The sequence below is a fragment of the Trichomycterus rosablanca genome, chromosome 4 (genome assembly GCF_030014385.1).
Source record: "Trichomycterus rosablanca isolate fTriRos1 chromosome 4, fTriRos1.hap1, whole genome shotgun sequence".
Taxonomy (NCBI): Eukaryota; Metazoa; Chordata; class Actinopteri; order Siluriformes; family Trichomycteridae; genus Trichomycterus; species Trichomycterus rosablanca.
The window spans coordinates 30,398,708-30,422,519 of record NC_085991.1 but is presented as its reverse complement, the minus strand read 5'-3'; the positions used below and the strand labels follow the sequence as shown (position 1 = coordinate 30,422,519).

At 36.7% G+C, this 23,812-nt stretch overlaps 1 protein-coding gene across 1 annotated transcript; it reads left to right on the top strand.

Annotated features, from left to right (window-relative positions):
* The first annotated feature begins 263 nt into the window (after nt 1-263).
* On the top strand, nt 264-23,756 carry frem1a (Fras1 related extracellular matrix 1a). Its single transcript, XM_062993170.1, has 36 exons — nt 264-506; nt 1,483-1,577; nt 1,741-2,054; nt 2,572-2,768; nt 3,347-3,670; nt 3,767-3,875; nt 4,226-4,357; nt 4,441-4,785; nt 5,025-5,167; nt 5,281-5,477; nt 5,620-5,710; nt 5,795-5,962; nt 6,491-6,699; nt 6,823-6,916; nt 7,021-7,273; nt 7,457-7,651; nt 8,546-8,731; nt 8,899-9,095; nt 9,516-9,732; nt 9,939-10,083; nt 11,144-11,285; nt 11,548-11,743; nt 12,148-12,412; nt 13,316-13,733; nt 13,825-14,026; nt 16,451-16,595; nt 16,744-16,873; nt 17,237-17,309; nt 17,438-17,587; nt 18,102-18,274; nt 18,377-18,424; nt 19,026-19,196; nt 20,272-20,394; nt 20,990-21,105; nt 21,361-21,446; nt 21,535-23,756. The coding sequence occupies exons 1-36, from the start codon at nt 264-266 to the stop codon at nt 21,735-21,737; spliced, it is 6,495 nt and encodes a 2,164-aa protein (XP_062849240.1). The 3' UTR covers nt 21,738-23,756.
* The last annotated feature ends 56 nt before the right edge of the window (nt 23,757-23,812 follow it).

Here is a 23,812-nt window from a genome sequence, read left to right as displayed (position 1 = left end):
AGTAATATACACTGTATACAGTTTTTAATGTACAATGTTTTATTTCACAGATCTTTCCAGACATGAAAGAAGATGCCTAATACACTAAGAAGGTTAACATCAATCCTCCAATAGCAGAGTTTATGATAACTTTAACAAGATGATACTGCATAAGTAAGAATAAAAAAAAAAGTTTTAATGGAAAATGAAGCATGATTACAACCAAAAGACATCCCTTCAAACTGAACAGTAAAGAAAAAACTTCAGACTTACTTAAACTAAGAATGGTCCTTCAAAAAAGGACCCAGATGTGGCCATTATGGCTTTTTTTTTTGCTGGGACATTTGCACTTTTGCACTTGTTCCTTTGTGAAGACAAATCTTGGGCTGCGGGTGAAGAGAGGCCAGTCAGCCTTTTTGCAGGAAGGAGATCTGCAATTTCATATACCCAGAGCAAAGGATGCCTGCAAACTGGAGGTGGTTGAAAATGAGCCTATTACCCAACGTGTTGGCATGCTGTCCCCCCAGGTACTCAATTTCTCTCTCTCTCTCTCTCTCTCTCTCTCTCTCTCTCTCTCTCTCTCTCTCTCTCTCTGTCTTTATCTCAGAACATATTGATTTATATTTGGAAAGTCTAAGCTGAAAACATAGAGCAACTATTTATTCATTCTGCTTAAGCTGGACTGCCATGTTCCTCTAAGAACCGAGAAATTTTTTTATTTTTTTTTTGCATTTTTGTAATAAGCAATAAAAACAAGAATCTGTGATTTGTTCTCTTAAACCATTATTCATCCAAAAAATAACAAAGAAGTTACTTTTAATATTTTGGCACACCCATTTTATTGTATTTTGTACATATAAACAAATTTTGATGTCTGCAAAACTAAAGGCTTAGTCTTTGTGAGCAAGAATTGGTTCAAAATTGCAGTAATTTTGAATAGTTATGTTAAAGAAAATGCAACATATGAAATTTGATTTGTTGTGCCTGCTACTTTTTTATTTACATATTTAATTTAACACACTAATACTTCACTAATAAATGCTACTTTACTGAGCAGCATTTGCACACAGTCAGTATTTAATATTTAAAGCTACAAATGTAAATTTACTAGTGTAAAAATTTTATTTATTTTTATTTATTTATTTTTTACTTTATTTTATTGTATTTTTAGAATGTAAATAAGTTTTGTGATTTTACTACTACTGTCTATTTCTCTACTGCTGCTACTCTATTGGAGAGATGCCATTTGAAATTTCATTGTACCTGTATATAGTGACAATAAAGATTCTATTCTATTCTATTCTATTCTATTCTATTCTAATAATGATACAAAAAATTTCAAAACAAACATTTTGAGCGTCTACATGTCACAGTTGGTGTAATTGTAGCGTTTTGGTGTGTAATTATAATGCCTCAACTAATTTAATTTTGTATTTTTGTTCCTGTAGTGAAGCCTAGTAAAATGGAGTTTGTTAGCAATTTTAACTACTGTTCTTTCATCAGGTTTTTGACTGCCATTATTTAGATAATGAAGTGAAATATACTCACAATGGCTGTCCCATTTTAAAAGAAGACACTGTCAAACTTCGTCTATACAGGTATGTGTAAAATCATAAGGCTAAAAGTTACCTCAAACAGTCATTTTAATACATTAAAATAATTTATGCATATTATTGCTTAATATATGAAATTTAAACGTTTATAGTCCTCTTACAACACTTACAAATTATTAAGAAAATCCCTAATTATTCTGTATTATAGATTCACAGAGAGCGAGACCTATAGTGAAGTGTTCTCACTCCATGTTGAAATCCTGGAACCTGATTGTAATGTTATAAAGTTGGGACCACAGACATTGCAAGTTCCAGAGTTTTATGGCCTTTCTAATGTGCTAGATGGTAATGTGATCTCCTTCCACTATGAGCATCGGCCCAATATTGAGTGTACAGTTAGGGTGACCACACCAGACTCTGGTCTACCTGGACATGGCCAGCTGGTCACTGGAGAACCTGAGAAGCTGGAAGGGCCAAGAGGGGATGAACCAGAAAACTTTGTAACTATTCGCCAACAAATGGGTATGTTTTTGTAAGTAAGGTATGCTTTTTAAAATAACTTGGAAGTCAAACATTTACATACAACACATACTGTATGTAGGTGCACAGCCTTGCCCTACATATACTGAGATCTTTTCACAATATTCTGTATCTGGTAAATAGTAAAAAAAAAAAAAAAAAGATGAAGAAAATTATTTAATCTGATTGACAATTCTCTTATAAAGTTGATGACCCATATTTGCATACAAAGACTCAGCCGTCACAGATTCTTGTTTGTCTTACATTATAAAAAATGCCCCAATCATATTGGTAACAGAACACAATTTTTAGTTTTTAAAAAGCAATAAGGCAATGTTTCTTTTTCAGTAATTGGTGTTTCAGTAAATATAAACAATGCTTTGTTTATTTAAGTACAATTAAATTAAATTAAATTAAATTAACCAAGTACTCATTTGGCTAACATTGTGACTGTGTCCATAAAACACACAGAAAGCAGTTTTAAATCTGGGTATGTTTGTTTTTTTTGTTTTTTTTTTAGAAAATAAGGCCAGAGCCAGATGCAGGACTGAAGTCTGTTTAAAAGGACTTAAATTTGTGAAGATCACAAAAGTGTCCTGTGATGAGTTCCTAATGTTAGGTATTCGCTATCAGCACATTGATCCTCCATCACCTGACGTTGATTACATTGCTATCAGACTGGACCTCACAGACACCAGAAGCAGAAGCATAATCCAGGTAAATGTGCAGTAATTACAATACAATTCAGGTATGTACAAGATGGTGTGTAAGTATAATGGATTCAGAAAGTATTCAGATTTGATTTTTTTTTTCACACCTAATTGTGTTGTGGGTTTGATTTTAAATGGATATAACCCATATTTTTAGCCATGAATCTAAATATAAAATAAAAACAAAATCCTTTGTGGTGGCCCCTCAGACTGGGATCAGGTGCATCCTGTTTGCTTTAATCACCCATGTGTCAAGAATTTAGTTGTAAAAATTTTGTTGATTGGACATATATCGTCAACCAATAACTAAGGCTTCACCTGTTCCCAGTAGCACAGTGGTCTAAATAATTTTGAAACGGGATAAGCTTGGCACAACCTTAAACCTACTTAGTCTAAGGTGTCTTTGTGTCTTGTGTCCACTATTTCAAAACAGGCTCTAGACCCACCACGACCCTACTCACAATGAAGTGTTTACTGAAGATGTAATTTTAATGGCCATGCCACAATAAAACTTAAATGTGACAAAACTTTTACCAACCTTATTTCTTATTAAGCAATTATATGTGTTTCATCTTTTGTACCCAGTCAGAGCAAGCCTGGATTCCTGTGACTATTAAGGGTGCAGTACCCAACCAGCCTCCGAAGCCTTCTTTCATGTCCATGTTTATCCTGGAAGTAGATCAGTTTATCCTGACTCCCCTCTCCACAGCCATCCTGGATGCAGAAGATGAAGAGACAACCAAGAACAAGCTGGTATTCAATATCACCAGACCACCCAAAGAGGGCTTTATCACGCATTTATCTGACCACACAAAACCCATCTTATCTTTTACCTGGGTAGACCTTAATGAAATGCTCATCAGCTATCAGCCTCCTAATTCCAGCTATATTCAACGCAGGAACTATGAGGTACTTCCTACAGAATAATTTACTCACTGATGAGATGCTTTAGGAACAGCAAAATCTTAGTTATTTTTATTTAATATTATATTTCCACTTCACTAGATAGAGTTTGAGGTACATGATTTCTACTTTGAGAAAAGCGAGCCTGTTGTGGTGCATGTGTCAATCAGGACAGCAGACACAAATGCACCAAGAGTCTCATGGAACATGGGTGAGTATTTTGACCACGTTTAATAATAAAATGAATATTAGATGATAAATGTAAAAGTTATATAAATGTTGTTCAATTTATTGAATTTAATTATAATTATTATAATTTGATAGCTTTGAATTAAAATCATATCTTATTCTGACATAGCAGTAAGTAGTATATGTAAATCTATAAACAAGCTGGTTTTGAGGGTTTTACTTTATAAGGTCATAATAATTATTCTGTCCATAAAAAAACATTATAAAAAATTATTATTTTATTTATTAAAGTGTTCACTGTATGTGGAAAGCTTAAATTATTATGCACCTGACCCTTGTGTAATGATTCTGTTTATGCTGGAACACCTATAGGTCTTAGTCTCTTGGAAGGTCAGTCTCGTCCTATTACATGGAATCAGCTACAGATTGTGGACAATGATAATCTGAAGGCTGTAAGAATAATCACATTAGATGGGTTACAACACGGGAGACTAACTGTTAGAGGTGTGTAATGATTATCTGTTCTCTCTATCAAAAGGTTTGTAATTCCACAGCTGTAGTATTAAACTTTTATTCACTAATTTCAGGTGGAAAAGGATTTACGTTTACAGTAAGTGACATCAAAGCTGGAGTGGTGCGTTATCACCACGATGACAGTGATACCACCAAAGACTTTGTGATTTTTCGAATCACTGATGGCCGCCACCAGACCAGACACAAGTTCCCTATCAACATCCTACCTAAAGATGACAGTCCTCCTTTCCTAATCACCAATATGGTCCTGGAGCTTTCAGAGGGACAAACAGCTCTTCTTAGAGGGTCCATATTGCAAGCATCAGATATGGATTCCAGTGATGACTACATCTTGTTTAACATCACTAAACCTCCTCAAGCAGGGGAGATCATGAAGATGCCGGGTCCAGGAATCACAGGTGAAAATGGTTGTTTTAGTTACTATACAGCTACTGGTCTTTAGTGACTTTAAAACCTGAAATCCAGGACATTATCTTTTGCTGGTAATGTTCCAGCTTTGTGTTATGCACACTTTGCAGTCTGTGTTATGTTACTACATTGCACCCATTGATTCCAAAAAACCAAACCTGCTGTGATTCTAATCAGGATAAAGCACGGTAAAACAAACTAAAATTCTCAAAGGGTTTGTGTTTTTCAGGCTACCCTGTAATGCGTTTCCTGCAAAAGGATCTTTTCCATTCCATCATCTACTACAGGCACTTTGGCAATGAAGTATTTGATGACTCTTTCGAAGTGGTGTTGTCTGATTTCCATGATCCTCCCAATCTCTCAGATCCACAGGTATAAGTTTGTTTAAACCACATGTACTAAATTGATTGTAAAGCTTCAAATATTTCAGGTTTGAAAAAAAACAAAACTGTTATCTGTTCACTTTTTATTTATGTATTTTACAGGTCATAGTAATTCAAATTCAAGCTGTCCCAGATCAGCCACCCAATGAGGTCCCAGGTGTTACTAGACATCTGGTCATCAAAGAAACAGATGTGGTGTATTTGACCAAGAAAGAGCTTCACTTTGTTGACGTGGAGTCACCAGATAGTGAGCTTACCTATACTGTTAGCACTCCACCGTTCTACACTAGTGCTTATGGGTAGGTGGACTTTGGACTTTATATTATATAAAATGCAGCAATATTAAACAGTTTGGACAAGCTTCAAAAACTGATGTTTTGGTAATTTTCTCTGTAAAATACAAGGATTTTAAAATAATATGCTTTTGTTCACTTTTATTAGAGGACCTGATGCAGGAAGGTTGTTCTTAGTAGACAGCATCCCAGCATTTACTAAGGATCCCAGTGCCCCAGTGCTTAGACTTTTTACCCAGGTAAAAAGATTTGGTCTATGTATTTTCTCACAGTCAGTTTTAAGCAGAATGTGAAACACTAACAGCTTATTTATCACCCAATAGCATGCTGTTAACTACATGAAAGTGGCCTACATGCCTCCTGTCCATGACATTGGGCCTTACCCTCAGCACATCCAATTTGTGCTGTCTGTGACCAGCCAGGAGGGTCGTACCACCACTGGCATCTGTTTTAATATTACAGTGCTGCCAGTGGACAACCAACCCCCACAGGTATCTTTATATCATTTGTTCAGTAAACAACTACAAAGTATCTTTAATATTTTTAATATCTAAAGCTGTGGTGACACTAAAGCTTGTATGTTGCAACTTCTTGTGAAAAAGTCTAGTTTATGCTGCAGTTTTCCAAAGCATTCTATCTTTAAAACAGAGGTGTTCAAAATTACCTTCTGCTTTTAAAATAATTGGCCATTTAAACATGTACTGCTGATTACAATTGCAAATGCAATTAAATTTTCTAAACATTGCTGTCTCTATTAATAGAGTCGGTTGAATAGAATATAGTTGAATATGGAATATAGAATAGAGTTGGTTGAAAAGTTTATTCATTTACTATGTAACAGTGACAGTGACTGGAGGGTCTTAACCTATGTTACTGTGCCCCTGTTGCTGTGAACCCAGCTGGGCCACTACACCACCCCTATGTCAGTTAGTTTTATAATATTTATTAGTGCACAAAAATGCCAGTTAACACACGTTTTAATAATATTTTTTATTAATACTGCTATGTCCTACTCAAAGGTGCATATGAACCAGCTGACGGTGGATGAGGGAGGGGAATGCTGGGTAAGTGCAGATTACCTGCATCTAACTGATGTGGACTCGTTGGAGGACTCTTTACATGTGGAGATAAAGAGAAGGCCTCAGCATGGAAAGGTGTATCTGGATGGTACCCCCTTATATCAGGGTCAGACCTTCTCTATTCAGGATCTAAAAAATCTAAAAGTTAGGTCAGACATGGCTGCATTTTATCCACCATATATTCTACAATTAACATAATAATTTCTTCTTGTTTTTTACAAGAGCACTAGATATTTTCCAGAGTGATTGTTAAGCATTTCCTTTCTCTGTAGATACCATCATGATAGTTCAGAGACAGAAGCGGATGACATTGAATGTGTAGCCACGGATGGGTTGAATTCAGTTGATTTTGTTCTGCATATTAAGGTACATCAGAAATCCTAAATATACATTCAGTCATTTAACATTTAATTAAATAGTGATTTGTAAACAAAGCAAGCTATCAAAACAATGCCCTCATTCATTAACAGGTAACGTTAATCAATGATGAAGTGCCAGTGTTGGTGCCAGGTTTGAAGTCTGTTCTGGAGTGTGCGGAAGGACAAAATGTAATCATCACTACAGAGTATATCTGTGCATCAGATGCTGACAGTGATGACAGCAAACTGACCTATCTGATAGCTCGTCAGCCATATCATGGTGTAGTGCTTAAAAATGGTATTGTGGTGGACAGGTTTTATCAAGTTGACTTAGAAGCTAGAGTCATCACCTACAAACACACAGGTACTAAAATAATATGCTTTTACATTATCCAGTCATATTTAACCTGTTTTCCTTTTAATATCTAGGAAACTAAAATTTCTGTTTTTAAATGTATAGTATGCATGCAGTACTTGTACATGTGTAATGATTGTGCGACATGACAAATCAGTTACAATATTACCTGATTAATTTTTTTATTCTCAGGACTAGAAATTGGATTGCTACCTCGTCATGATACCATTACATTTGTGATCTCGGATGGACAGATAGATGATTGCTGTGTTGGGAGAACTACTGTATTGAACAGAAAGACACCGCACAAACAAGACTCACTGCTGATCTATGACCTTAATATTACTGTTTACCCTGTGGACAACCAGCCACCTTCTATTGCTTCTGGTACATCTAAATTCTTAATCACCTTAAAAATCACCTTGTTTTGCACATTATTTATTTATTGATTAGGATTTTAACGTCATGTTTACACAATTTGGTTTCATTCATGACAGGACAGGTAGTTACTGTGTTAAAATCAGTACCAATCCAAAAAGTATTAATCCAAAAAGCTCCTTAGTTGCAACTCATATTTAACACTCAAATTTCTGAGTAGTGTTTATATAACACATCAGAGCTGAATCGAATGAAAAGTGGTTTTCATTAGTTTTATTATGTTGTAGCCCAAATTTAGGTCCTACAGACTAACAGTATGTTTTAAGATTAGCAATATTATGTAGGGGTTGAATAATTGAAACACAGCAGTATTAACAAACTATTCTGCTACTCTAAATACTATCAGTCATACATCCTTCATTTTCTTTATTTGCTGTATCATTCAATTGTAAAAAAATTTTTTTTTTTATTTTATAAAAAACTTTTATTTAAAGCAAAATATAGCTATGCAAAAAGTTTAGGGATGCAAATCCTTATTTTCTTTTAAGCGTTGAATATTTTTGATTGCAACAGTATTGGAGGACTGCAAAAATTTGTAACATACTATAAAATATAAGGTATTCCATTAACAAGCTTATACATTAACAAATCAACTACTGAGGTTGCAAAAAAAAAATAATACAGTATTTATTAAATTCAGTATTTAGCAGCAAAAAACATATTTAAAATATGTACACTTACTGCTTTAAAGTAAACCAAATCTATATTTTAGGTGTTGCACATTAAGTGACCAATGAATGTATGTACATGGAAGCTAAGCCCTAAAAAGTGGGAGGTAATTGCATGATATTAACATGCAGGATATTAACTTTTCATTTAGCATCTTAACTCTTTTCTTCACAGGTGAGGTATTTCAAGTGGATGAGGGTGGTTCTGCCACTATTACTGTGACACATCTAAGAGTTTCTGACCAGGACACGCCTCTTGAGGATCTGAAGCTTATATTGGTTTCTTCACCACAGTTTGGCTATATTGAGAACATCCTTCCCAGTCCTGGGTTTGAGAAGAGCAACATGGGAATCAGTATTGGTCAGTGGTCTGCGTTTTAAATAGGCTAAACAGTTATAATTTTATGACTTTACATATGTTCAGATCTGCAATCCTAATAATGTTTTGAACAATACATATACTTAAGTAAATTAAATACTTAAAAATACTGACCATTCTTGCTGGCTGTTGCATGTTCTGTGTCTCAGGCTCTTTTTCATATAGGGATTTACTGAATGGACACATAAACTACGTACAATCCAGACACCAAAGGACTGAACCCACTGCTGACCAGTTCATGCTGTGTTTGTCTGATGGCAAACACCAATCATCTGCGATCCCCTTTTACATTATCATTAAGCCAACTAATGATGAAATTCCAGACTTCTTAGCCAGAAATATTACTGTAAGTCAAAGAGTAAAAAAATGTAATGAGTCTACTGGCTAACACAGTTCTATATTCATGATCAAATCCAAGATCTAGGATATACAGTATGGGACAACAAGTATTCAACCACTTTTGCTTTTATTGTTTAATATGCTTTTAGTGCATGAATCCACTTATAATTTACACATTTGCACTATGCACTAAATATAAATATATATTTCCAACTAATGGCCACATTTTCAGCAATGAAACCAAGTGCAGTTTGCACTTGTGATAGCAAAAACAAAAGTGGTTGAATATGTCCCCCCCAATGTTATTCATTAAAGCTTGTTATGGCGTAATTGCTATAGTTAAGTCTAAAACTCATCAGATAGTAGCTGTTTCAGAAAATGCTGGCAGTGTTGTTCATACCAGTAATTACAGAGTTGTCTTTTGCAGGTCCGAGAGGGCAACATGAAAGAGTTGGATGCATTCATTATTAATGCTGTGGATTTGGATGTTCCCAGAGATCGGTTAACCTTTAGCATCATCCAGCAGCCCAGACACGGAGCTATCATGAACAAGCTTTATGGTAATGATGTGGCCCATAAAAGATCCATACATCATGGAATGGAGGACCATGTACAAGCCTTCACCATGGAAGATCTTAGAAATGGTAAATAAAACTGTTTTTGTAGGATATCAGGACATTGTGAACAAACTGATATATGCAAATGCACCTGTTTCTCAAATGGACATCAACATCATATATAATACATGTATAATACAAAATATGTTAAATACCAAGTATTTTGACACCTGACCACAAGTTTGTTGGACATTTTTGTATGTGCCTTTTAAAAAAAACATTTTTCTCCACAGGTATGACACTTATGTATAAGCATGATGACTCGGAGAGTAATCAGGACAGCTTTATTATTCAGCTTTTTGATGGAAAGCATAAGCTCCAAAGACACATGTGGGTCAAAGTGTTGCCTGTCAACGATGAGATGCCACATATAATTAGGTACTGGATACAGCACATCATGGCACATACAAAATAATATATCACAGGTGTCAGACAAAAGGAAAATACAGTATATCATGCATAACAGTTAGCTTTCATGATAATATTTTAAATCCCACAAAAGATATTTCAAGCTAAATGGTCTTCTTAATGCCACACCAAATAAAAGATAAACAAATACATAGTTTTATTTGTGTTTTTGTTTTTACCTCAAATAATGCACTCAGTTAATTACAAGACTACTACTCATATAAAACAAGTTCTGTACTAATTTTCTGAAGACATCAGAAACCTAGGTTTGGTGAAATAAACCCAGTTTTCTATCACAACTTTCAGTCATCTTGGTATGCTCTCCATCAGTCTTTCACATTGCATCTTGGGTGACTTTATGCCACCACGGGCGCAAATCAAGCAGCCTGGCTTTGTTTGATGACTGGTGGAAATCCATCTAACTCGAGACCACATTCCAGAGGTTTTCAATGGGGTTCAGGTCTGAAAATTGGGCTGGCCGTGACAGACTCCTGATCTGATGGTCTTCCATCCATGTCTGTGTGTAACATGCCACACAGCCAGGTCAATCAAGATATAAAAACAATCCTCAGAGTTAAAGAACATTGCCAGAGGACAATGAAGCATGTTTCATGCATCATGTTAATCACCAATCCTCCACCAAATGTAGCAGTGGTTGTGAAACACTTAGGCTTGTAGGCCTCTCCAGGTCTCCCTTTAACCATTAGATGACCAGATGTTGGGCCAAGCTAAAAATTGGACTCATCAGAGAAGGCAACCTTACTTCAGTCAGCTGTAGTCCAATTATTATCCTGGTAATTTTAAAGCCAAAGCTGAATATTTTTTTCATTTGGAACTTTTCTTTTCTCTTGCCATGGTCAGTAGGTATTTTTGTTCCAATTACTTTTGAGGTAACACTAGCAATGTTTTGCCACCCAGCTGGTTTTATTGATAAAAGATAGTTATTACCACAGCAGTGTTTTTATGTTTTCTTATTTTATAGAATTTGGCTATTAAATAAAATAATAACAATGGTGTTTGTATTCTTCAGCAACACTGGGATTGAGGTGAAAGCAGGAGAGGCCCGACTCATCTCTGGTGCCGTTTTAAGTGCTCATGACAATGATACTCCCTCTCCTGACATCCTCTATGTGTTTGAGAGTGTTCCTACCTATGGCCTGCTTCAAATTAAGGTCAGCAGATGCAACATGCATTAAAGCTAAATAAAATAACTTGCAGTACTACTAAACAGTTTTGCATAACAAAGTGTTCTGCACATGTATCAAATTGCAGTGCCTTCTCTTACATATTTTGTATGAGCAAGGCCCTTAACTTTATTGCTTGCTCTATCATTAGCTACAACTGTAAGTTGCTTTGGATAAAGACATCTGCTGAATTTTACCAATGTAGATGATGTAATTCTATAATTATATACACTTACTTTTTGCCCCTCAGGAAGGTCTGGACTGGGAAACACTATCAGCAGGAATGAACTGTTCCCAAGAGGATCTGGATATGAACCTGCTGCGATATATACAGACAGCTCAGCCTGGAATTCACACAGAAGATGTGTTCATCTTTTATTTACAGGACGGTAAAAACCGTTCCCCTGCACAGCATTTCCATATCGCACTCAAGGGGCTACAGAAAGGTTTGTGTATAATAGATTTTAGAAAGATCTTAGGCTATATGCAACTTTTCATATAATGTATAAACAATATATTATTTAACAGTATGGCTAAAAGTATGTGGGCACCTGACTGGGGGCATGGTGAATATGCCATTCCAAAACCATAAGCATAAATATGAATTTTTCCCCTTCCTTTGTCCTGTGTACATTCAATCAAAAGAGCATTTGCAAGCTCATGTTGGACCTGAATGCCTGGCGTGTTCAGTGTGGTTGTGGTCAGGACTTATATGAATCACATAAATTATATAATTATATTATTAAATGTACAGGTAAGGGGTGCCCACATAATTTTGGCCATATAGTGTGTTTTAACAGCATATTAATCTGTGTTATTGTCTACTTTAAACCAAACATTTAATTTGCAGGAGACATAGCACTGTTTGTGAAGCCAATAAGAGCTAGCCGTGGAGAAAAAATAGTGATTACTACAGACGTCCTCCTGGCCGTAGATGGAACTGAAATGCCGGAAGAGCTGCTCTATGTGATCACTGTTCCTCCAGCACATGGCCATATAGAATACATTAAGCACACTGGTATTCCCATACACTCTTTCAGTCAGATGGATATAGCGGGTAATTTGGTGTGCTATGTCCATGACAACAGAGGAACTTTACCTAGAGAAACACTGGAGTAAGGACACCATGCTTGTTTTGCACTAACATAATTCTGTAATTCTAAATTAAATGTAACTAGACAAACTACCACAAACTATCCTAATACTGAATCTTTATTTGTGTATCGTAACATGGGTGTTTGAGAAGTATCTATCTTAAGCATATTAATTAATTATTCATACAGAGTATTTAAAGACAGAGTGAATCACAGGAGTTAAACAGGGCAGATTAAAATTACATGCTGGACAAGGGTTCAAACTAAAATACATGATGGGATACATGATACTTTCTTTGGGAAAGAAGTAAACCAAAGAGCAAGCCTTAATAATAAATAATGGCTATATGTGGCATTAATTAAATGTCATGAGCTGGCAATAAAAAAAAAATTTTTCACATGTTTTACTCCTTTGTCATGTATATTTGTTGTTGAATGTATGCATGACTTGCTCTAAAGTACTGCTATTAACAAATTGCATTTTCAAAATCACTGACACTAAGAATAGGAACATAAAAAAATTGACATGTAACAGACATGGTTAGCCAAATGAGACCCTGTTTACATGTTTGCCATTAAGCAGATGCTTTTATCCAATGTAGCTTACAGCTGTGACCAGATACAATGGTGGAGGGGCTTAAACCAACTTTTTGATTAATAGTCCAATATCTTACCGCCGAGCTTACACTGCCAAAGTAAAAGGTCGTTACATCAAAATGTGGATATATGAGAAATTTTTTATGAATAGACATCAGATGCTTCCAACCCTCATTCTCTGTAAATGTGTAACGTCCTAACAAACAGGAGCACACAGTATCACAGATCTAGCAGTACATACTGATTTTGAAAAATAATGCAAGACTTTGTGTTGTGTACTGTGCATTTCTTAAAATAATGTTTTTTTCTATTCTAAATTCTCTCTAGGTTTGTTATCAGTAATGGAAAGACCACACGCAATGGTACTCTTGAAATTTTGGTGGAGATGACAGACAGAGTTTTACCTACTCTAATTCAGAAGACTAGTCTGCAGGTTCCTCAGGGTTCCACGATTACTGTAACCACTGAAAACCTACACCTGTCTGACCCTGATACCCCTACCCATTCTCTTATCTTCACTCTGGTACAACCACCACAGTATGGCCAGTTGAATGTGAAAGGGTTCCCTCTAGCTGCAGGAAACAACTTTACACAGCAGAACCTACAGGATCTGGATGTTGTATACAGGCACTCTGGTGGAGATTCTCAGATCGACCGCTTCGTGTTCACTGCTGCTGACAGCACTGCGAGAGGCTTTTTGATAGGAGAGAGGGTGCAGACAGAGCCAACTTTCTTTACCATACAGGTGTGCAGTTGTCAGTGTTAAAGATAACTGAATTTTGTCTCTGTTCATAAAAGTATGATCATTCTTAATATACTTGAAAATATGTGTTTAGATTAAACCATTAGACCACTCTGCTCCTCGGGTGATGGTGCTGGAGACTCTGTGGAAGGTCGAGCTTCTTAAAGATGGACGTTATGGAATCTATGTCTCATCCAGAGAGTTGAAAGCTGAGGACACAAACTCTGCAGATGAGGAGCTCATCTTTACTATTCTTAGGGCTCCCTACTTTGGTTATTTGGAAAATGCAACAAATGGTAAGAAAACAGTCAATCTTTTATTCATCTTCAACCTTCTGCATGATTTTGGGAAGTGAGAAGAAACCAAAGTATCCAAACAAAACCTAAAAACACATCAAACTAGTTTTAGATAATGACCTAGAATAACATTTTAACCCAGGTCTCCAGGTCCCCAGGACCCTGCACATAGCATATGCAACACTCACACCACCTGCTGCTCCACCATGCTGTTTGGTAAGAGAATAGTGTACATCAAAACAGGTTGGGAGGCATGGTGCCACATCTGGTACAGAGGGTGCAGCGCTTAAGTATAGGTCCTGGGTACCTGGGTTTGGTCCTTGCCTTTTTTTAAAGAGTTTTGCATGTACAGTGTATCACAAAAGTGAGTACACCCCTCACATTTCTGCAAATATTTCATTATATCTTTTCATGGGACAACACTATAGACATGAAACTTGGATATAACTTAAAGTAGTCAGTGTACAGCTTGTATAGCAGTGTAGATTTACTGTCTTCTGAAAATAACTCAACACACAGCCATTAATGTCTAAATAGCTGGCAACATAAGTGAGTACACCCCACAGTGAACATGTCCAAATTGTGCCCAAATGTGTCGTTGTCCCTCCCTGGTGTCATGTGTCAAGGTCCCAGGTGTAAATGGGGAGCAGGGCTGTTAAATTTGGTGTTTTGGGTACAATTCTCTCATACTGGCCACTGGATATTCAACATTGCTAACACCCTGAAACTGAGCTACAGCATGGTGGCCAAGGTCATACAGCGGTTTTCCAGGACAGGTTCCACTCGGAACAGGCTTCGCCAGGGTCGACCAAAGAAGTTGAGTCCACGTGTTCGGCGTCATATCCAGAGGTTGGCTTTAAAAAACAGACACATGAGTGCTGCCAGCATTGCTGCAGAGGTTGAAGACGTGGGAGGTCAGCCTGTCAGTGCTCAGACCATACGCCGCACACTGCATCAACTCGGTCTGCATGGTCGTCATCCCAGAAGGAAGCTGACGCACAAGAAAGCCCGCAAACAGTTTGCTGAAGACAAGCAGTCCAAGAACATGCATTACTGGAATGCCCTGTGGTCTGACGACACCAAGATAAACTTGTTTGGCTCAGATGGTGTCCAGCATGTGTGGCGGCGCCCTGGTGAGAAGTACCAAGACAACTGTATCTTGCCTACAGTCAAGCATGGTGGTGGTAGCATCATGGTCTTGGGCTTCATGAGTGTTGCTGGCACTGGGGAGCTGCAGTTTATTGAGGGAAACATGAATTCCAACATGTACTGTGACATTCTGAAACAGAGCATGATCCCCACCCTTCGAAAACTGGGCCTCATGGCAGTTTTCCAACAGGATAACGACCCCAAACACAACCTCCAAGATGACAACTGCCTTGCTGAGGAAGCTGAAGGTAAAGGTGATGGACTAAACCCAATTGAGCACCTGTGGGGCATCCTCAAGTGGAAGGTGGAGGAGTTCAAGGTGTCTAACATCCACCAGCTCCGTGATGTCATCATGGAGGAGTGGAAGAGGATTCCAGTAGCAACCTGTGCAGCTCTGGTGAATTCCATGCCCAGGAGGGTTAAGGCAGTGCTGGATAATAATGGTGGTCACACAAAATATTGACACTTTGGGCACAATTTGGACATGTTCACTGTGGGGTGTACTCACTTATGTTGCCAGCCATTTAGACATTAATGGCTGTGTGTTGAGTTATTTTCAGAAGACAGTAAATCTACACTGCTATACAAGTTGTACACTGACTACTCTAAGTTATATCCAAGTTTTATTTCTATAGTGTTGTCCCATGAAAAGATATAATCAAATATTTGCAGAAATGTGAGGGGTGTACTCATGAATGTAAGTGAATGTGTGTGTTGTGCTGCAGTTGATGAATTAAATAATTAATTTACTGATTTATTATAATTAATTAATGGTGATTTTTCTCTCCTATCTTACTAAATGTGCTCCTTAGCTTGAAGCTTCAGTAATTATTTTCTAGCTGCCTTGTACTCATTCAGAATTTTACCCTTTGACACCAGGTCTCACACACACACACACAGGTAATGTGGACCACTTTTGATAGATACTGACCACTGCAGACCGAGAACACCCCACAAGAGCTGCAGTTTTGGAGATGCTCTGACCCAGTCGTCTAGCCATCACAATTTGGCCCTTGTCAAACTCACTGAAATCCTTATGCTTTCTCATTTTTCCTGCTTCTAACACATCAGCTTTGAGGATGAAATGTTCATTTGCTGCTTAATATATCCCACCCACTAACAGGTGTCGTGATGAAGAAATAATCAGTTATTCACTTCACCTGTCAGTGGTCATAATGTTATGCCTGATCGGTGTATATTGTGTAGAATCTGTTTTAGTGTAGTGAGTAAATCATTAAGTCAATATTACCATTAGGTTTTCTGTTGTATCGACAGGTGAGTTTGTGCAGCAGCGGTTCACTCAGCAGGATCTGAACAAGAGGAATATTCTCTACATTATTAATCTTTCCCTGGAGGCCATGACTGACAGTCTGGAGTTTGTAGTCTCTGACCCACTGGGCAACACTGGACCATCTCACAAGTAAAATGCTAAATATGCTTTATATTTTATGTAAAATGCACCAGACATGTTTGATAGTTTGCTTTCCTAAAACATAATAGCTTAAATAAATTAAACCTGGCCAAAAATGTCTATGCACGTTTTATTGTCTGTGTGTTGGTTACTGTAGGTTAGAGTTCAGCTGGGCAAAGATAGAGCTGACCGACATCCAGCATCGGGTGTGTGAAGGTAAAGGACCACTCTCGCTCACCATCCAGAGGAAAGGCAACGTGCAGGATTCATCATATGTAACTGTCAAGGTGAAGCAAATTAGGCTTTAATTATCAATCTTATTAAAAAGATTTTTTTTTTTTAATCATATTTAACTTTAGATTATTAACCTAGTAATTTTTAGAAAGCATCATTGTGTTCTCAACTAAATCTTTATTTACTGCATCTTTATTTACTGCTAGAATGGGCCATTGTGAGTTGTATGTATCTGGTGAGTTGATTTGTGCTTTTGTGGAAGATAAATCAACAAATGTTTTCTTTTTTTAAAAGCACAGGGTGGATGCAATGTTAATTGTCCATTCTAATGTGCACACAATACAGATGCAGTAAATCAAGAGTTGAGAAATGATGGATTATTACAGAAATGCTCACTATATGCTTTCACTCATTAGGTAAAGGAACTAACAGCATCTGTTGAAAAGGATTTTATACCCGCTCCATCAAGACTGATTCAGTTTGATCCCGGTACTGTGCAATTTCTCTGGGGATTTGGGGGGAACTTATTTGGTGTTACAAATACCCCGTTAACAATAGATGATAGTTAATACAACTAAATGCCAGGCCAAATGATAACCTTAGATGTGTGTATCCAGGCATGTCCACTAGGCTGTGGAAGGTGGAGCTTGTGCAGGATTCTCTAGAGGAGGCTGAAGAAAAGTTTGAGGTGACCCTGGATTCCCCTGTAGGTGCAATACTAGGAGCAAACCTCAAAACTGTCATCACAATAGTGGACAACAATAATGGTCAGCCACATTCTCGATTTAAATATCATTTATTCAGTCATTTTCACTTGATATTTCATACTGTTCAGGGTTGCAGTGGGTCCAGTGCCACCCAAAAACACATATGTAAAGTATGAATGCACTCTGGAAATGAAGCCAGTCTGTTTAAGGGTATCACACACTCACACATTTACATACACTTTCACATCTGTGGCAATTATAGAGCAGTAAATCACTTTATGCCACTTACCAACGCCAACATAAACATTCCCTGCAAACAGTGACTAGGGCTAAACATCAAACACAGGATTTCAGGACATATGTTGCAGTGCACCACCCACTCTACCGTAGAAACACTGTCCCACGTTAAATACTGTCCCATATTAAAGCTGCTGAAAGAAATAATATTGGAGCTCAATATTGGTATATATCGTTAGGTTAAATAGATGACTAATATGTACTTTTTATTCCCTTTATTTCTTACATTTGCAAAAAAATATATATATGTATATTCAGCTTATGCCTACCTCTGCAGGGCAGTGTGTTGATCAGGAAAAAGTGCTACCAGAAAAACCCTACCCCAAACATGGCTCTATCCAGGTTGAGACTTTACCCATCACTTGGGGAGATGGAGAGGGCAATGCCAGAGGTGACACACCTCATCCAGTCTCCAGGAAAAGGCTAAAAACTAATGGCAATGGAAAGACTGTGAGTAAAATTCTCAAATATTTAATGATGCTTTAAGACTTTTGTACAACTTTTTCTGACTAATTGTAATGTGTGTAACAGATATTTTTTTTTATTCAACAGATTCGACCATCCTCAGTCATTCGAAGTGGATCTGAAGTTGTCTACACTGTAAGCTTACCCCTCTGTCCCACGGTTTTATACAAACCCTTCAGAGTTTCTTCTGTTTCTCACAGATTCTCATACTGTATACAAGTAGTATTCAACCTGCAGGGCCAGTCTCCACAAGGGGCACATGGGATTTTGCTGTGTTTTTGTAGCTAAACATTTTCCACAGTAAATGTAAAACTAAAAATGTAAAAGTAATACAACAGGTATATGCAATACTGTAATTATTTTTGCAGAGAACTGAAAAAGTTACTGTACATGCTGAACAATTACATAGACATGAACATTTGTTAATATAATCAGTAAAAAGTACACACAGTCAAATTTCTGTTAACAAGTGCAAACATGACATGTTCTTAAATATAAATGTGTATATTTGGCTTTGTTTCAGATATTTATATGTTTATAATTTGTATTATTAGGCCGAGTTGGTATTTGCTTGGGCAAAAGGTGGGAGGTGGTGGGCAAGAAAATGTTAACTAAATGTTTACTAAACTAAATATCACTGCTTCACATTTCAACATTAAAATTATATAGCAACTTATGCCTATTAAAAACTACCTACATGACAGTTAATAAGAGAGTTAATTCATCTTTTTCACAGTATCATGGAATCATGTCACTGACAGTCGAAGACGATACTACAGACTTTACCTCAGGAAGAAAGGCTCAGGTACATGTAACCAGTAGAGGGCAGCAGCGTTCACTCCCAGCCAAGAGTACAAGCCAGATTAATGCATTTTTAACCAACAACCAAAGGGTCACAGCTCCTCAGGTAAGACTTTAATGTTAATCATTAAAGGAATAGGTTTAGGTTTAAACCAGAACCCACCATCTCTGTATTATACGGGGAAAGAACAAAAAAATTACATAAAGTCTAATGACACTGATGTTTATTTACAAATTTAGTATATAAGTATATAAATACAACATAATTACTGCTATAATATTTCAATAAGAAAAGGATAAGACAGACATGGGAATAACAACCTAAGCTGCTCTTATGTCGTTTTATTATAGTTTTGAACAGTGGAATAAAAAGGTAAAAAAGATAAGATACTAAAATAAGGATTAATATGAATTTTTAAAAATTATGAAAAATTTTGATAATTATTGAAGTTTGTTATACAGAGAACATTCCTATGTTGTTCAGCCTTGCCTTTAGTTTAAATGAAATATGCCATGACCAATCAAAAAGAGGCCCTTTTTTCTTTCTTTCTATATACTGTCCATCTTTTAAAGAATATAGACACAGGTTAAATTATGTTGAGTGGTGACCAGTTTTGCAAAAATAAAATGTATAGCTTAACCTTTCAACGGCTAAATGTATTTATTTGTTCAGCCATATAAGGTATTTCAAATAAAGGGGCAACAACCACCTTTAGACAAAGATTAAAATGAGTTTTCTGTATATTTCTCAATACAAAAAGATGAAAGTGTAGAAATCATACTGTACATACTGTGCATGTGTTAGATAAAGAGTAAGTTAAAAAATCTTAGGACTGCTGACCAAGCAGGTAAAATCACACATGCCATTTAAAAATAAATAAATACAGATTGCTTGGACATCCTTGTTGATGCATACCTTATACTTTTTAAACGCATAATTACTATTTATTTGCTACATTTAAAGTACTGGGTGGGCATTTTTACTGTAAATAAATCTTGTACTTTTAATGTAATGTTTTCCCTAGTAAAGGATGTACTGTACTTACTTATTTTGACTTAATCAACAGAACCTTAAACGTTTGCCCATTTAAATATTTAACCATTTTCCAAACAATTGAGTAAAACTTCAAATATACTTTACTCATATATAGTTTGTGTTTACAATTCTTTTCGCATTTCAGAATTCTTTTGCTTCCAAACCCTGCACTCCAGAGATGACAGGTTTTCTTCATTATAATGCAACCTTAGGCCAGCTAGTAGAATGCAATGGAATATCCTGGAAACCCTGGGCTGCTACAGCTGAGGTAATTAGCACAAGAAAGACAACCTATTTCACCATGAGTACAAAACATTATATAGCTGCTTCATTCTGATCAGGGTCATAGTGGGCATATTACTACCTGAAATATTGTATGCAAGATAAAATACACCCTGGACAGGGCATCACACACATCCACTCACTTCTCGTGTGTTCATGGTCAAGTCCATGATTTTCAAGTTAAAATCTGCATTGCCTGTTTACTCGATTTCATGTATGGGTTAGTAATGGGTGTGGCAGAAAAAGCCATATCAAACGGCATATCTCTATACTTCTTTCCTGCATTAGCAGTCATGCATTTTAACCTAGGTAGCATGTGCAGTTGAGGTCAAACATTTTCCTACACTTGTAAGGGACACAAATGTCATGGCAGTTTTGGGATTTTAATGATTTCTGCAGCTGTTTCTGTTCCAGTATCCCTAGCAAGTGTTTGCACATTTTGATTATATGTTTGGGATGGGACTTTGAAATGAACACTGAAGTTGTTATTGCTTAGATACATTACAAATGTCTGCCTAAACTGCTGACCATAGCTTTAAACAAATAACCCGATATAATAAGGTTCTATTTTTCTCCTACAGGCAGTGAATGCACAGAAGTGTCCACAGGGATGGACGTACCATAACCAGCACTGCTATCTGCTGAGTACAGAGAAGAAAGCCACGTGGAGTGATGCTGCCAGGACCTGCCGGGAGAGGTAAGAGCTAACAAAACCCCCACTGAATATTAGAAATGTAACTGTATTATGTTGTCAATTCTAAAGAGCTCTTGGGTGGTGCAGCTGTAAAGTATGCTAGCCCACTACTTCTGAAAATGGAGAGCTGCATCAGGAAGGGCACCTGGCTTAACAACTGTGCCAAGTTTAATATGCAGACCTAATGCCTTGTGGCGACTCCTATATACAGGGGCAGTTGAAATTTTTTTTATTGATTTTAAATGCTATTTCATACAGCTTCCAAGGCAACCTTGTCAGCGTCCTGTCCAAGGCAGATATGGATTGGCTTTGGGACTTCAGTGAGAGAAAACCTTTCTGGATTGGTATGTTGTTTGTCCATTTTATTGTTTATTTTTGTCATTTAATTCATCTAAATGCTAAATCCTAAAACACACATATTATAATGTGCAGGATTGAATAACCGGGAGAGTAAAGGCCGTTGGGAATGGGTAAGTGGAGAGCCAGTGACCTACACAAACTGGAGACGCAGTCCTCCTAGAACCAAAATCAGGGGCAACAAGAAGTGCGTTTTGGTATGGAGGAGGACAAAATGGCAAATACGAGACTGCAAAGCAGGAAGGGGACACAGCTTTGTGTGCTTTGTAAAAACCTGAGGTGGTATGACTACAAAACCATTTATATCCTCTCTCAGAGACTGTAACCTTTCTTAATCCAAGAGACCTCCTAATAGATGCACGTGATACATAAACTGAAATTCACTGCTGGCATTAGTTGGAAATGATGAAGTATCAGGGTTAAAAATATATTATTAAGAGAGGTTTGAGTTCATATAGTGTATCACTGTACATTTTATAGACCAAGAACAAGAATAGGTGTCATAGTTGATGCAGCCTTTAGTGGCTTACATTCAGTATATGGACAACAGAATGAGGACACCTTAACATCACATGTAAAACCACAGGCACTGTTAGATAGTTGGTCTTTCATCGCTGCTATATGAGGCTTCATTTCTTTGGGAAGACTTTTTCACTAGATTTTTGCTGACTTCAGGCAGCAACTTAACCAATCTAGTCAATTTTTGGTAAAGTGCATGGTAATGTTATTCTTGTGCACTCAGTCATGGAAAACCCTCTTTATTAAGCTTCTGACAAAAGAAGGTGTGCTGACATTCTTTCCATAAACTGGAAAATGAAGCTGTGTTAAAGCTGGTATTATTTTTACATGCTACAAGCTTCAGTAATTGGCCCATTATGATTGAATTGTTTTTGCTCCCTAGATGTTTCCAATTCACAATAACAGGACTTACCATTGACCACGCTGATTTTAGCAAGCCATATGTTTTATTGACTTAAAAATGTTAATGATAGACGCATTGAATACCACAAAACTACAACCCCAAATCAGAAAAAGTTGGGACAGCATGGAAAATGCAAATAATAATCTTCTTTGCTCATCAAAGACTCAGCTATTTCTGGATGCTGCTTTTGTACCAAACCATGATTACAATCACCTGTTGACATCAACTGTTTGAAATCACATCATTATTTAGTTTTTTCACCTTACTACTAGCCCTAAATTGCCCCCGTCCCAACTTTTTTGGAATGTGTTGCAGGCCTGAAATGCAGGAATGGATGTATATTAACAAAATATCAAGTTGAGCAGACAAAACATGAAATATCTCGGGTTCAAACTGTCTGCAATCAAATAAAAGTCAAAGTAAATGTAGGGAACACTGCATTTTTATTTTATTTGCATTTTCCATATTGTCCCAACTTTTTCTGTTTTGGGGTTGTATTATTTGTCTAAGAAGATTACATGCACTAATAATGGGGTGTCCACATACTGTTGGCCATGTAGTAAAACTGGGGGAAAAAAAATCATCATTAAACACGGCAATGGTATATAGTTTATATTGTAAATCTACACTGTACTTATTTACCTTGTATCATATTTATTATACATATGTTCTGTATGTTTATTATATTTACCCTGGTGTGGAGTTTAAATGCAATATGGGACTAATTCACTTCATCTGTTAGCTTGTTAAATTTCATACAAGTTCAGGAACACAGAAGTCACAGCTTTACTTAAACTCACTGAAATTATTTAGGAACTGGTTTTATATGTTTTCTTCTTTATAACAAAATAATATGACAAAGTTGACTTGTAATTTCATTTTAGGTTGCCATGGTTATGCATTAATTGCTCCATGGTGGTATGTTAAGCTTGGGTTTAATTTCTATACTATGTACTGTTTAAATAATCTGCATATCAAAGATTTAGGTAGTTTAACTGAAATGTTGTAAATCTACTGGATAAAAGATAAAGCCATAACTGAGAAAATCATATCATGCATTCTACAATTAACCCATCCTAGGTCAACCAGCTGGTTAGGTTTGATCATTCAAGCAGGGTTTTAGGATGCTGTTCAGGCTGGTTCTTGGGGACCAGCTGGACAGCCAGCTATACTCAATAGCTAAATCAGCTATACCAGTTGTACACCCGGCTTTTTCCAGCCTGGGTCACTAGATAAACTAGCACAAGCCAGCTAAAACACTGGAGTTTAGGTGTGACATTCAGGGATTCTGTTTCTGTTAGCAAGTTCTAAAAGAATGGTTTTTTTATCTTTAAAAAAATGTGTATTTCTTTGAAGCAAAATAAAACTGATGTTAAGTGTGTTTCTTCTTATTTTATTTTGATAGCACAGAAGATAAACATGAATATGGGA

Bases quoted from the DNA above. Each gene is read 5' to 3' on its own strand.
- frem1a (XM_062993170.1), top strand. From the start codon at position 264: ATGGTCCTTCAAAAAAGGACCCAGATGTGGCCATTATGGCTTTTTTTT. The intron at 507-1,482 runs GTACTCAATTTC...TTCTTTCATCAG, and splicing joins TTGGCATGCTGTCCCCCCAG to GTTTTTGACTGCCATTATTT. The intron at 17,310-17,437 runs GTACTGTGCAAT...GTGTGTATCCAG, and splicing joins ACTGATTCAGTTTGATCCCG to GCATGTCCACTAGGCTGTGG.